At 45.2% G+C, this 14,465-nt stretch overlaps 1 protein-coding gene across 2 annotated transcripts in view; it reads left to right on the plus strand.

Moving 5' to 3' along the window:
- LOC132780191 (sodium/calcium exchanger 2) overlaps positions 1 to 14,465 on the plus strand; it is a 144,751-nt gene that overhangs the window by 43,802 nt on the left and 86,484 nt on the right. For both annotated transcript variants that reach the window (XM_060783763.2, XM_060783762.2), the window contains exon 2: positions 11,112 to 12,951. In XM_060783763.2, the coding sequence (XP_060639746.2) occupies positions 11,141 to 12,951 (1,811 nt within the window). In that variant the 5' untranslated portion in view covers positions 11,112 to 11,140. The remainder of the gene's footprint in view (positions 1 to 11,111; positions 12,952 to 14,465) is intronic.

Here is a 14,465-nt window from a genome sequence, read left to right on the forward strand (position 1 = left end):
GATTGTGTGATGTATCGGCAAATAATGCGTACAGATCCCAGTAGGGTGGCCTTTTGAAGCTGACAGTTGGTAATTTTGTCAGCGCCGATTGTGTTTAAGTGCAGGCCAAGGTCTTTAGGCACTGCACCCAGTGTGCCCATCACCACTGGGACCACCTTTACTGGTTTGTGCCAGAGTCTTTGCAGTTTGATTTTTAAATCCTCATATCGTGCCAGCTTTTCCAGTTGTTTCTTTTCAATCCTCCTGTCACCTGAGATTGCGACATCGACGAACCACACTCTGTTAAAAACCACGATCCTGAGGTCAGGAGTATTGTGCTCCAAAACCTACGGCAGTGCATGGGGTGCAGACCCAAAATTAATAAGAACATTAGCCCTAGCTTTGTCTTGCTCAGCTACTGAGTATGCCTGACCCGTTTGGCACAAGTCTGCCCACGCAAAGCAGGTGAATATAACACTGAATGAAACATGCAGAATAATCACAGGATTGCTTAAACCCACACCTTTTGATAGAATCTGTAAGTTAGCTGGCAGTGCAATGGGAAGTTGCTGCTAACTGTGAGAGAACCTGAGAATTAGAGACAAATTGGAGATACTGTGGAGGAAGCTCAGAGGCTGGTAGACAGGTCGAAAAGTGGAATTTTCTATTTGAAGGATTGTCCAAAAGCAGCATACTCAGGAAGCATAGAGGTCTTCAAGTTGCCATAGTCTTTAGTGGAAAAAAAATCCCATTTAAATTATAGCCATTCTTTCTAATGGCAATTCGTCCAGTGGTTTTTGACTTATGTTAATCCCACAAACTAACATTACATTTTTATTTGTAACTAGCCGTCCCCTGCCATGCATTGCTGTGGCCCAGTCTGGTGATCTGGAAAATAAAGTAATGAGAACATGTTGGTTTCTTTTTTTTTTTCATAATTAATTTTTATTAACCACAAAAGAAATGCTATGTACATAAAAAGAGGTGGAACAATATAGTGAAAGAAAAGTAGGAAATAAAGATGTATAAGTCTTAACAAAAACGACTTCATTCTTTTCTTTAAGCCAGATTCTTTACAGCGATTCAATTTGTTCTCCTTTTTTCTCTAAACATCTAATAATTTTTATTGCATGTATATTCTTTTCATTACAAAAACAATCTCTATAATTCATATAATTACTTTTTCCCCTTTCCCCAGTTGTTCTACCCCTTGTGCTCCCCATCTCCGGAGTTCTTCTTTTCTTTATACTCCCACCAGAACCTCATTTCTTCTGGTGGGGGTTGGTTCCCATCTTCTTTCCTTAATGTTTCCTCAATAAATATTTTCCATATATTTTCAAAATCATTATCCTTCCTTAGGCCTTTTTTAACTTTTAAATTGCATGTTAATTTGTCATTTATTGCTAATTTCCAAATTTCCTTGTACCATTCTTCATCTCAATTTCCACCTCTCCTTTCAAATATTTTGCTATTAGTAGCCTTGCAGCTGTTAACAACATTGTTATCAGATTCTTTTCATTTTCCTTCCATTCGTCTGTATTGTAAATAGATAATAATATAGTTGCTGGATTTCTATTAATTTTTTTCTTCATAATACTTTCTATTTCTACTATAACTTTCCCCCAGAAACTCTGTACATATTTGCATTGCCACCACATGTGGATATACATACCCATATGTAATTTCTTTATGTTTGTGGGTAAACAGTATTTCTTGCTGTTTCTTTGTAAGTGATGATGTGGAGATTGTTTGGTTTGCCTACTCTGGAACATGCAACATGCAAATTGTCCTTCTTTAGGGGTTCTATGATACTATATCTCTCTGTGTGTGAATCATATATATCTATCTATATCCATGGCTGGATGGCTCTTTGTCAGGAGGGCTTTGATTACGTTTTCTTGCCCTGGTAAAGTGAGTTGGACTGGATGGCCTTAAGTATTTTCTGTTGTTCGTGGGGGTTTTGTGTGGGAAGTTTGCCCCAATTCTGTTGTTCGAGAGTTTCAGAATGCTCTTTGATTTTAGGTGAACCATAAATCCCAACAACTACAGCTCCCAAATGTCAAGGTCTCTTTCCCCCAAACTCCATCTGTGTTCATATTTGGGCATATGGGATATTCATGCCAAGTTTGGTCCAGATGTATCATTATTTGAGTCTGCAGTGCTCCCTGGATGTAGGTGAACTACAACTCCAAAACTCAAGGTCAATGCCCACCAAATGACAAAATCATTTTTTTGAGTGATGGTCACTTCTTGGGTTAGTAGGTGTCTTGTGGCCAAATTCGGCAGCAATATGTCCAGTGGTTTTTGAGTTATGTTAATCCCACAAACGAACATTACATTTTTATTTATATAGAATAATAGATAGATGACAGAGACTGTTGAAAAGAGCTCTCCAAGGTTCTGAATATTCTCGCTGCTCTAGACTTCTAAGACTTTGTAGGAACTGTCCAAGGTGATGAACAGTTAGTCCTCTCCGATTATTCTTTCTTTCTGTATAAACGCTCTTTAGAAAGTTCTGACCCTTAGACTGCAATAAGTTTAGCACCCTTGGAGACATCCTTTCAAGTCTGGAATTAAAGCCACTGACCACAAGAAGCCGAAAGAATGATTCTGTTGAGGATCTTACTTGAGAGAAGGACATTAAAGAGTCTTTTCCTACTATGTTGGCATCATACTGTCCTATAGCCAAGAGGCACAATGAATGGTTCTAACCCTCTAACCCTCACGATCAAGGCTGGAGTGATCAATGGTGGCAGACGTTGGAGGTCAAGATCTATGAGGGCTTACCAGTCAGGAAGTGTCAAAAGAAGGCACCAAAGCCACTCATGCATCAGTTGCCAGTTCTTATTGTATATGTTTGGATTCTCTGCCATGGTCGATTTCGCCTCTTAGAGTCAAGTCACTCCTGACATGGAAATAAATTAATGGGAGGTATTCCAACTTGAATGGGGCAATGTCCTTATTTTGAACCCCTATGAGATTAATAAGTCAATCTCTGTTTTTCTTGGCACCTGTCTATTCCAGCGAAGGACAGAAAACAAATCCAAAATGGTTGATAGGTAGAGCCCGGCATGATTTGCCATAGATGGCAACATTTTTCTGGCTCTCTGCGGTTTCAAAGCAGCAATAACAAAATGTTCTCCCAGCCTGCCTGCCTACCCGCCAAATAATATTGGCTGTGGAAATGCAGACAACTCGAAGAAATGGGCTCCAGTGGAATAAGGACTGTAAGCACAGTTCCATTCTGGTACTGAAAAGACATTCGTTTTTTCATTACGAGAGACTCCCTTTTGCACATGACCCTTTTGATTATGGTAGTAAGCAAAGCATTTCTGGAAAGCTTGAACAATACTTGGGCCGTGACTGTTTTGATTGACCAGGACAAAAAATTAGGATCCAAATCTTATTGGTGCATGATGAGAAAGTTGTTCGTTTTCAGGCTCTGTAACGGTGGTGAGAGGAGACAGACAACATTTTCCCATTCAGAGCATCATATTTCATCATAGAATCATAGAATCAAAGAGTTGGAAGAGACCTCATGGGCCATCCAGTCCAACCCCATTCTGCCAAGAAGCAGGAATATTGCATTCAAATTGCCCCTGACAGATGGCCATCCAGCTCATCAGTTATTTCATAACTGTCAATTTGCTATTGTTATAAATATCTGACATGCAGGATGTATTTTCATTCACTGGACCAAATTTGGCACAAATACCAGATATTCCAAAATTTGAATACTGGGGAGTTGGGGGGGGGGGGTATTGATTTTGTCATTTGGGAGTTGTAGTTGCTGGGATTTATAGTTCACCTACATTCAAAGAGCATTCTGAACTCCACCAATGATGGAACTGAACCAAACTTGGCACACAGAACTCCCATGACCAACCGAAAATACTTGAAGGGTTTGGTGGGTATTGACCTTGAGTTTAGGAGTTGTAGTTCGCCTATATCCAGACAGCACTGCAGTTTGGATCAGAACCAAACTTGGCACAAATACTCAATATGCCCATATGTGAACACTGGTGGAGTTTGTGGAAAACAGACCTTCACATTTGGGAGTTGTAGTTGCTGGGATTTATAGTTCACCTACAATCAAAGAGCATTCTGAACTCCACCAATGATGGAACTGAACCAAACTTGGCACACAGAACTCCCAAGACCAAAACAAAAATTCTGGAAGGGTTTGGTGGGTATTGACCTTGAGTTTAGGAGTTGTAGTTCACCTATATCCAGAGAGCACTGCAGTTTGGATCAGGACCAAACTTGGCACAAATACTCAATATGCCTAAATGTGAACACTGGTGGAGTTTGGGAAAAATAGACCTTGACATTTGGGAGTTGTAGTTGCTGATTTATAATTCACCTACAATCAAAGAGCATTCTGAACTCCACCAGCAATGGAACTGAACCAAACTTGGTACACAGAACTCCCATGACCAACAGAAAATACTTGAAGGGTTTGGTGGGTATTGACCTTGAGTTTAGGAGTTGTAGTTCGCCTATATCCAGACAGCACTGCAGTTTGGATCAGGACCAAACTTGGCACAAATACTCAATATGCCTGGATGTGAACACTGGTGGAGTTTGGGGGAAATAGACCTTGACATTTGGGAGTTGTAGTTGCTGGGATTTATAGTTCACCTACAATCAAAGAGCATTCTGAACTCCACCAATGATGGAATTGAACGAACCTTGGCACACAGAACTCCCATGACCAACAGAAAATCCTGGAAGTGTTTGGTGAGCATTGACATTGAGTTTAGGAGTTGTAGTTCACCTATATCCCGAGAATACTGCAGTTTGGATGAATGTGAACACTGGTGGAGTTTGTGGAAAACAGACCTTTACATTTGGGAGTTGTAGTTGCTGGGATTTATAGTTCACCTACAATCAATGATGGAATTGAACCAACCTTGGCACACAGAACCCCCATGACCAAGAGAAAATATTGTATTTTCTGATGGTCTTTGGCCACACCTCTGACACCCCCTCATGACCCCCCCCCCAGGGGGTTCCGACCCCCAGGTTGAGAAACGCTCATGTAAAACCAGATAATACAGTTTAGCTGCATTTTAAACTGGGTCTAAGTTAAAGGTTTTCCCCTGACATTAAGTCCAGTCTTGTCCGACTCCCGAGATTGGTGCTCATCTCCATTTCTAAGTGAAAGAGCCGGCGCTGTCCATGTCCTTTAAGGTCATGTGGCCAGCATGACTGCATGGCGGCACTGTTACCTTCCCGCCGGAGCGGTACCTATTGATCTACTCACATGCATCTACCCCAGCCATATAATTATTTGGCAGTGTAACTCCAGCCCAAATCCCAAATGGGGACAAAAGGCCCATTATACTGACTCTGTGAAAGACATTCCCACTAGCTGAGAGACTCCCTTGTTTTTGAATCCTGATTACTATTCTGTGCTCTCCTTTGTCAGTTTTGGTTCCTCTGCTTTGGGCTGATACAAATAGGTTGCTCATACACCACCCAGATTTCCTTTTCTTCAAGCCAATCACAACTCAGATTAAGATGAATTCAGGGCCTGGTTCCAAAGGCTAGATGCGTATGGCTTCAGGAGTTGCAGAAGATGTCCAGGACTCGGGTTATTTGCTTGTCACGATGAGAAGAAAGTGACAAATCCTCTCTCTGAGATCATCCCCACATCATCGGGGAGACTCAGGGGAGCATTTCCATGAATGGAAACTCTGACGGTGGCGGCAGCAGCAGCAGCATCATCATCGTCCCGGCAGCTTCCTAATTGCTCTACTGGTGCCACTCTCTAAGCAGCTTAGCTAACATTCAGGCTATTAAGGGGGATGACAATCTCTGCAAGGTTCATTGCCCCTCCCCACCAGGCCAGCCTGTTCCCCAGACTGTCATCCTGCCTTGAGTCCAGGCTCCTGCTTTAATAATCCCATCTTGTCTGATGGCCAAAGCACATGGCGTATTTGTATCTGCAGGCAAATGTATGTACTGTGGACGTATATGTGTGCATACACATTCATCTCCATAAGGCTGTGGTTCTCAACTTTCCTAATGCCACGACCCCTTAATACAGTTCCTCAAAACCTAAAAACAGGGGAATTCCAGACAAGGATTCCCCCAGGCAGGAAGCAGCCAAGCCTTGAAGCTGCAAGGCTATTCAATACTAATCAAGGTGATCAATTGCAGCATTCACACTTGCCTCAAACAGACAGGAGTTCTTTCTCCCACCCTGGACATTCCACAGATATAAAAACCCCATTTCCTTACAACTTCTGAGGATGCCTGCCATAGATGTGGGTGAAACGTCAGGAGAGAATGCTTCTGGAACATGCCCATACAGCCCAGAAAACTCACAGCAACACAGAGGATTGATTGGGATTTGTTGTGTTGTTCATTCGTTCAGTCGTCTCCGACTCTTCGTGACCTCACGGACCAGTCCACGCCAGAGCTCCCTGTCGGCCGTCACCACCCGCAGCTCCTTCAAGGTCAGTCCAGTCACTTCAAGGATGCCATTGGATTGGGATTGTCCCTGCCAAATAAGGAGCCCCCGATGGCACAGTGTGTTAAAGCACTGAGCTGCTGATCTTGTTGACTGAAAGGACACAGGTTCGAATCTGGGAAGTGGTGTGAGTTCTCGCTGTCAGCCCCAGCTTCTGCCAACCTAGCAGTTTGAAAACATGCAAATGTGAGTAGATCAATAGGTACCACTCCAGCGGGTAGATAACGGTGCTCCATGCAGTCATGCCGCCACATAACCTTGGAGGTGTCTATGGACAACGCCGGCTCTTCAGCTTAGAAATGGAGATGAGCACCATCCCCTAGAGTTGGACACAACTTGCCTTAATGTCAGGGGGAAAACCTTTACTGGGTTGTTGTAGGTTTTTTCGGGCTATATGGCCATGTTCTAGAGGCATTCTCTCCTGACATTTCGCCTGCATCTATGGCAAGCATCCTCAGAGGTAGTGAGGTCTTCCTAGTTCCAACAGACCTCACTACCTCTAAGGATGCTTGCCATAGATGCAGGCGAAATGTCAGGAGAGAATACCTCTAGAACATGGCCATATAGCCTGAAAAAACCTACACCAACCCAGTGATTCCGGCCATGAAAGCCTTCGACAAAAATCTTTACCTTTACCTACCTGCCAAACAAGGGCAGTTGAAGGGTCTGTGAGTCACCCCACAAAGGGATTCTCTGGGACCCATTTTCTTCCTTTAGCAGTGGGAAAAACACCCTGCCAAGCGTATTGTAGAAGGCTATTCAGCAGTGTCTTTCTTCCTCGTTCTCCTCCTCCCTCATCATACTGGAGATAATTAAGTGATCCACTTGCCCTCCATCTCAGCATATTAAGAAACTTAAAAACTCATCACTTGACCCTGAAGTGGAGGCTCTCCCTCGGACATCCTCCTTCTCTCCACTCTGGTGAAATTTATGGAGCCAATTAGAAGTGAGCCTGCCTCATAAACTCAGGCCACTCTGCCCAGCAGGAGCCGGAAAGCGCAACTTCTTATGGGTTGGGATGGAATTACACACGTTCCCTTGGCTTCTGTTCTGTACCGTCACATATAAAAATAGGAATTGATTTTGCTTTTTTTTCCACTCAGGAGTGGGTTGAATGGAACAAGGCTGTTATCGGTAAAGTCCATCTGTTTTGTTGGAGGGCCCCATATGAGCGAGAGGCAGTGGGGGAGGCAGGCTGAGGGATGTTTCAAGATGGCAGAGAAACCCACAGGAGGGAAGAGAAGTTTGCTTGGCACTCAAGCTCTGAGGGTTTTTGAACTCTGTTCTCTGAGATTCCACAGGCACTGGGTTGCCAAGAAACCTCCCAAAAGACCACAACCAGGCCTGCTCTTGGTTCTTGTCCAGCAGCACGATAGAAAGAAAACAGATGGAAAATATTGCAGCCCCCAACTATTCCTGTGGCTCACACTTTGCTTGCCACGTTCTTGTTCGTGTTCTGCTTGCAGGGAGACTGTGGTTTTTGGTGGATGACCACTATGTTGCGGTTTATCCGTCTATGCGGAAGCTACTCAGCAGTCTTTCCAGCTCTAGCCCTCTGTTGAATCACGCAGAGTCAGAGTAAAAGGAAAAACAAAATTTACTCTTGAGTGTTGTTGTTGTTCATTCGTTCAGTCCCCTCCGACTCTTCGTGACCTCACGGACCAGCCCACGCCAGAGCTCCCTGTCGGCCGTCACCACCCCCAGCTCCTTCAAGGTCAGTCCAGTCACTTCAAGGATGCCATCCATCCATCTTGCCCTTGGTCGGCCCCTCTTCCTTTTGCCTTCCACTTTCCCCAGCATAATTGTCTTCTCCAGGCTTTGCTGTCTCCTCATGATGTGGCCAAAGTACTTCAACTTGGTCTCTAGTATCCTTCCCTCCAATGAGCAGCCAGGCTTTATTTCCTGGAGGATGGACTGGTTGGATCTTCTCTCAGTCCAAGGCACTCTCAGAACTTTCCTCCAACACCACAGCTCAAAAGCATCTCTCTTCCTTGGCTCAGCCTTCCCTAAGGTCCAGCTCTCACATCCGTAGGTTACTACAGGGAATACCATGGCTTTGACTAGGCGGATCTTTGTTGCCAGTCTGATGTTTCTGCTCTTTACTATTTTATCAAGATTGGACATTGCTCTCCTCCCAAGAAGTAAGCATCTTCTGATTTCCTGGCCACAGTCTGCATCTGCAGTCATCTTTGCGCCTAGAAATACAAAGTCTGTCACGGCCTCCACATTTTCTCCCTCTATTTTCCAGTTGTCAATCATTCTTGTTGCCATAATCTTGGGTTTTTTTTATGTTTAGCTGCAACCCGGCTTTTGCGCTTTCTTCTTTCACCTTGATTAGAAGGCTCCTCAGCTACTCCTCGCTTTCGGCCATCAGAGTGGTGTCATCTGCATATCTGAGGTTGTTAATGTTTCTTCCAGCAATTTTCACCCCAGCTTTGCATTCATCCAGCCCCGCACATCGCATGATGTGTTCTGCATACAAGTTAAAAAGGTTGGGTGAGAGGATGCAGCCTTGCCGTACGCCTTTCCCAATCTTGAACCCGTCTGTTCCTCCGTGGTCAGTTCTGACTGTTGCTACTTGGTCCTTGTACAGAGTCCTCAGGAGAGAGACAAGGTGGCTTGGGATGCCCATCCCACCAAGAACTTGCCACAATTTATTACTCTTGAGTAGTCAGAGATAAATATGCAGCTTTACAAAATAACCAGCCTTGAAAATAAACTCAGTCCTTTGCAGCAAAATAACTCACACAAAGTCCAATGCCTTAAAACCATGCATTCTTTGCTTCTTCAATGGTGCAAGGAGTCTTGAAGTAAATGGTTCAGAACTTCAGCAAGTCCTGTAGTAAGTCCATAGGTCCCATCCGGTCTCTTCTCAATCATTTGATCACCTGAATACATCAAGGAAACACTCCTCATGATATACTCCATGCAGGGAGTGGCTCAAGCTTAATTGCTTAATTGTCTAGGTGTTCTTCCTCAACACACACCCACACAAGAGATGATCCTTGCAAAGACTTAGCCTACATATGCACATCCTGTAATGCACTATAGTGTTGCCAGGTTTTCAAAAATGGAGTAAGGGGTGGGTTGTTGTGAGTTTTCCGGGCTGTATGGCCATGTTCCAGAAGCATTCTCTCTTGACGTTTTGCCTGTATCTTATGGCAGGCAACTTCAGAGGTTGTGAGGTCTGTTGGAAACTAGGAGAATGGGATTTATATATTTCCAACAAACCTCACAACCTCTGAGGATGCCTGCCATAGATGCAGGTGAAATGCCAGGAAGGAATGCTTCTGGAACATGGCCATACAGCCTGGAAAACTCACAGCAACCCAGTGATTCCGGCTATGAAAGCCTTCAACAATACAGAGTAAGGGGCATTTCTTTACTTTTTGTTTTTGATCTGTGACCAAATGCATTGGGATTGATGTATTTCGGTGGTTCCCAATCATTTTTTGACCAGGAACCATTTGACCAGGGATGATTTGACCAGGGACCACTTTGACCCATGACCACTTTGAGCAGGGATCACTTTGACCTGGGACCACTTGACCATGGACCACATTGACTAGGGATCTCTTGACCACTTTGACCAGGGACCACTTTGATCCATGATCACTTTGGATCTGTCACCACCTGACCAGGGACCACTTTGACCCATGATCACTTTGATCTGTGACCACCTGACCAGGGACCATTTTGACCAGGGACCAATTGACCAGGGGCTACTTGACCAGGGATTACTTTGAACTGGGACCACTTTGACCAGGGACCAATTGACCAGGGACCACTTTGACCAGGGACTACTTGACCAGGGATCACTTTGAACTGGGACCACTTTACCAGGGACCATTTTGACCAGGGACCAATTGACCAGGGACTACTTGACCAGGGATCACTGTAAACTGGGACCACTTTACCAGGGACTACTTTTACCAGGGACCACTTTACCAGGGACTACTTTGACCAGGAACACTTTTACCAGGGGCCACTTTGACCAGGGACCACCTTGACCAGGGACCACTTTGACCAGGGACCACTTTGACCGGGGACCACTTTACCAGGGACTACTTTTACCAGGGACCACTTTGACCAGGGACTACTTTGACCAGGGACCATCGTGACCAGGGACCACTTTGACCAGGGAGTACTTGACCATGGACCACTTTGACCCATGACCACTTTGACGAGGGACAACTTTGACCAGGCACCACTTTCCCACATTAGTACCAAAAGGGTTACAAATCAGTGTTGGTCAACTTTAGATTCGGTTTGGTTATTTGGGATGCTGATTCAGAAAATCACATTGGATAGGCCACATCAGCTCTAGCTTCTGATAAGAACATATCCAGTAGTCACCATCTAATCACCCACAGAAACCCATATTTAATAAGACTCAGCTCTTGTTGAAATGGTGTAGTAACAGTGATGCCATATTTTAGTTCTTGTGGACCACTGGTGGTCCACAGATCACAGGCTGGGAACCACTGATGTAATTTCACATCAGGATAACTGAGATCGATGCACTGAATCAGTCCCATTGTGGATTGGTCCCATTTTGCAAGGATCACATTGCCAGCTCTGCTACATTTTAAGGTAACAGCAGCTCTTTACTTAACTCACTTACCATGTTTCTTTTCCTTCTCTTCCCAATCAGATCCCATTGATCTCAACCACCCGAGAAGGATGCTGCTATCACGCTGGGGATGGTGGCTGTCCACTTGCTCTTTTGCCAAGGTCTTGGTCGCTTCAGTCCTCCTCACAGAGAATGCCTCCTGGGCTGAAGCTTACAATCCTGAGCTGGAGGCCAACAGCAGCAACCCATGTGAAGGGGTCACCAAATGCTTACCAGGAGTTATCCTCCCCGTTTGGCAGCCAGACAACCCTTCCTTTGGAGACAAGGCTGCCAGGGCGATTGTCTACTTTGTTGCCATGATGTACATGTTCCTGGGGGTCTCCATCATTGCCGATCGTTTCATGGCCTCCATTGAGGTGATCACCTCCAAGGAGAAGGAAATCACCATCACCAAATCCAACGGTGAGACAAGCATTGGCACGGTGCGGATCTGGAACGAGACGGTCTCCAACCTCACTCTCATGGCCTTGGGCTCATCCGCACCTGAGATCCTTCTCTCTGTCATAGAAGTTTGTGGCCATAACTTCCAAGCTGGTGAACTGGGTCCTGGAACCATTGTGGGCAGTGCTGCCTTCAACATGTTTGTGGTCATTGCCGTGTGTGTCTACGTCATCCCGAATGGGGAAGTCCGCAAGATCAAGCACCTGAGAGTCTTCTTCGTCACTGCTTCCTGGAGCATCTTTGCCTACATTTGGTTGTACCTGATCTTGGCCGTCTTCTCTCCTGGGATCGTGCAAGTCTGGGAGGCCTTACTTACCCTCGTCTTCTTCCCCGTCTGTGTTGTCTTTGCCTGGATGGCTGACAAGCGCCTGCTCTTCTACAAGTACGTCTATAAGAGGTATAGGGCCGACCCACGCAGCGGCATCATAATTGGGACAGAAGGTGAGTTTCCCAAGGGGATAGAGATGGATGGGGGCTTTGTGGCCAACGACCACCGGGAGAGCGTCTTCATAGATGGGAGCGCAGCCTCCGTTGCCCCACTCCCGATCACCACCCAAGAGGAGAAAGAGTTGGATGAGAGCCGCAAAGAGGTCATCCAGATCCTCAAAGACCTGAAACAGAAGCACCCAGACAAAGAACTGGAACAGCTAGTGGAGATGGCCAACTATTATGCCCTCTTGCACCAGCAGAAAAGCCGAGCTTTCTACCGCATCCAGGCAACCCGCATGATGACCGGGGCCGGAAACATCCTCAAGAAGCACGTTTCTGAATACTCTAAGAAGTCTGCCAACCTGCTAGAAGTGCCCTCAGAGGCAGAAGTGGAAGAGAACTACAGCAAAATCTTCTTCGAGCCCTGCATGTACCACTGCTTGGAGAATTGTGGCTCAGTTACTTTAACCGTGGCCTGTGAACAGGCTGAGGATACCTATAACACTTTCTATGTGGACTACAAGACAGAGGATGGTTCTGCCAAAGCGGGCTCAGATTACGAGTACAGCGAGGGGACGTTGATCTTCAAACCTGGCGAGACCCAAAAGGAACTCAAGATCGGCATCATAGATGATGATATCTTTGAAGAGGATGAGCATTTCTTTGTCCGGCTGCTCAACTTGCGGGTGGGCGATGCTGAGGGTATGTTTGAGTCGGACTCCGCCGACCACCCCAAGGGCCGGCTTGTGGCCCCCTTGGTGGCCACTGTAACCATCTTGGACGATGACCACGCCGGCATCTTTACCTTCCAGGATAAACTGTTGAGGGTCAGCGAGTGCCAGGGGACCATGGAGGTCAAGGTGATCCGGAGTTCAGGAGCTCGGGGGACTGTGATGGTTCCTTACCAGACGGTGGAAGGTACTGCGCGAGGAGGAGGTGTGGACTACGAAGACTCCTGCGGGGAGCTGGAATTCAAGGACGACGAAACAGTGTAAGTATATGGTGCCTGTCTTTGTGATGCAACAGCTTGCCATATGGATTTGTTTTACACATAAGATTGAAAAAATATTTTTAAACAACGTGGAAGAGAAGCGACATGAGAACCTTGTATCCATCTTATATTAATTTCATCTTATATTCATTTTTTATACAATTGAGAAGATGTATTTTTACCAGGATTTTTAAATGACAGATGTACTATGGGCACAACGTGGGCTTGCATTCAATGTTGAACATACTTCTATCAATGGGTCAGGCTATATCATATATGTCAAACTCAAGGCCCTTGGGCCAAATCCGGCTCACAATGTCACTTGATGTGTCCCTCCAATCGTTGAACTACAACTCCTGTATTCCTCCTTATTAGACATCATGGCTAGAGCTGATGGGAGTTGTAATGTAGTAACATCTGGAAGGCTGCAGTTTGCTTTGTTGAGTTAGGAGAGTGGGGATTGAATGTAGATGCAAGATTTGTGGATGTGGTGACTGGCTTCATTCACAATGTCCTTTAACCTTCCCCCAACCTCAATGCCACAAGTGCTGTTGGGTTGCCATTCCCATTATCCTAAGTCTTCATGGTGGATAATCAAAAGTGATGGGAGTTGTCATTCAATAACATCTGGGGACCCAAACCGGGTAAAAACGAAAGAGGACTGACCACTATGTAAAGAAAGAGTAGTTGACTCTCTGTATCAATGGGATTCTCCATCCATGGATTCAATGGCCCCGTCGTACACCAGAGCAGGAGCACCTCTGACCTTAAACACCACACCAGCTGGGTAAAATCAGCAAGTAGTTTACTGAAGAATATAAGTAGGGAAAGCAATAAAATTAGCAAAAGCAGTAAAGTTCCAAAACAAAGGTAAGTCCATGAGCAGAGGTGGCCCTAGGTAATTTTCAACGGTAAGCAAACAGTATTTTGGCGCCGCCCCCCACCCAACCAATCATTGATATATATATTTTCTGTTCATCATGGGAGTTCTGTGTGTCATATTTGGTTCGATTCCATCATTGGTGGAGTTCAGAATTTTCCCCCAAGAGCCAAGAGCGCCCCTGGGCAAAATCAACTATACTGCAAATGCTTACTTTGCGTAATGGGTTGAGCCGCCCCTGTCCATGAGTTTCAAGGCAAAACAAGATCTATGGCTATAAAAAGCCATGAAACAGGCACAAGAATCCATGAAACAAGGCAGCATGAGAAATCCAATACACAAATCAGGAGCTTGGCAAAAACTTGGTACATGAAACCTAGAGCACTTGAAAGCAAAGACCATAATGAAATTCCAACATTGACCCAGCTGAGGCAACTCTTTCCCATGAATCAGTATAAGACTTTTCCAGATCCCGAAACTGAAAGGAAAGTATTTCTCTTGACCTTACCACCAGATAAAGGTTTCTTATCTCTCTTTTCCTGTAAACAAACTGATCTTCTTTGCGCCTGAGCACTCTGTCACTGTTTACAAAAGCCTTGCTTTCTATCTACACTCTCAGTAACTTGACTGTCAT

Source organism: Anolis sagrei, chromosome X (genome assembly GCF_037176765.1).
Source record: "Anolis sagrei isolate rAnoSag1 chromosome X, rAnoSag1.mat, whole genome shotgun sequence".
NCBI lineage: Eukaryota > Metazoa > Chordata > Lepidosauria > Squamata > Dactyloidae > Anolis > Anolis sagrei.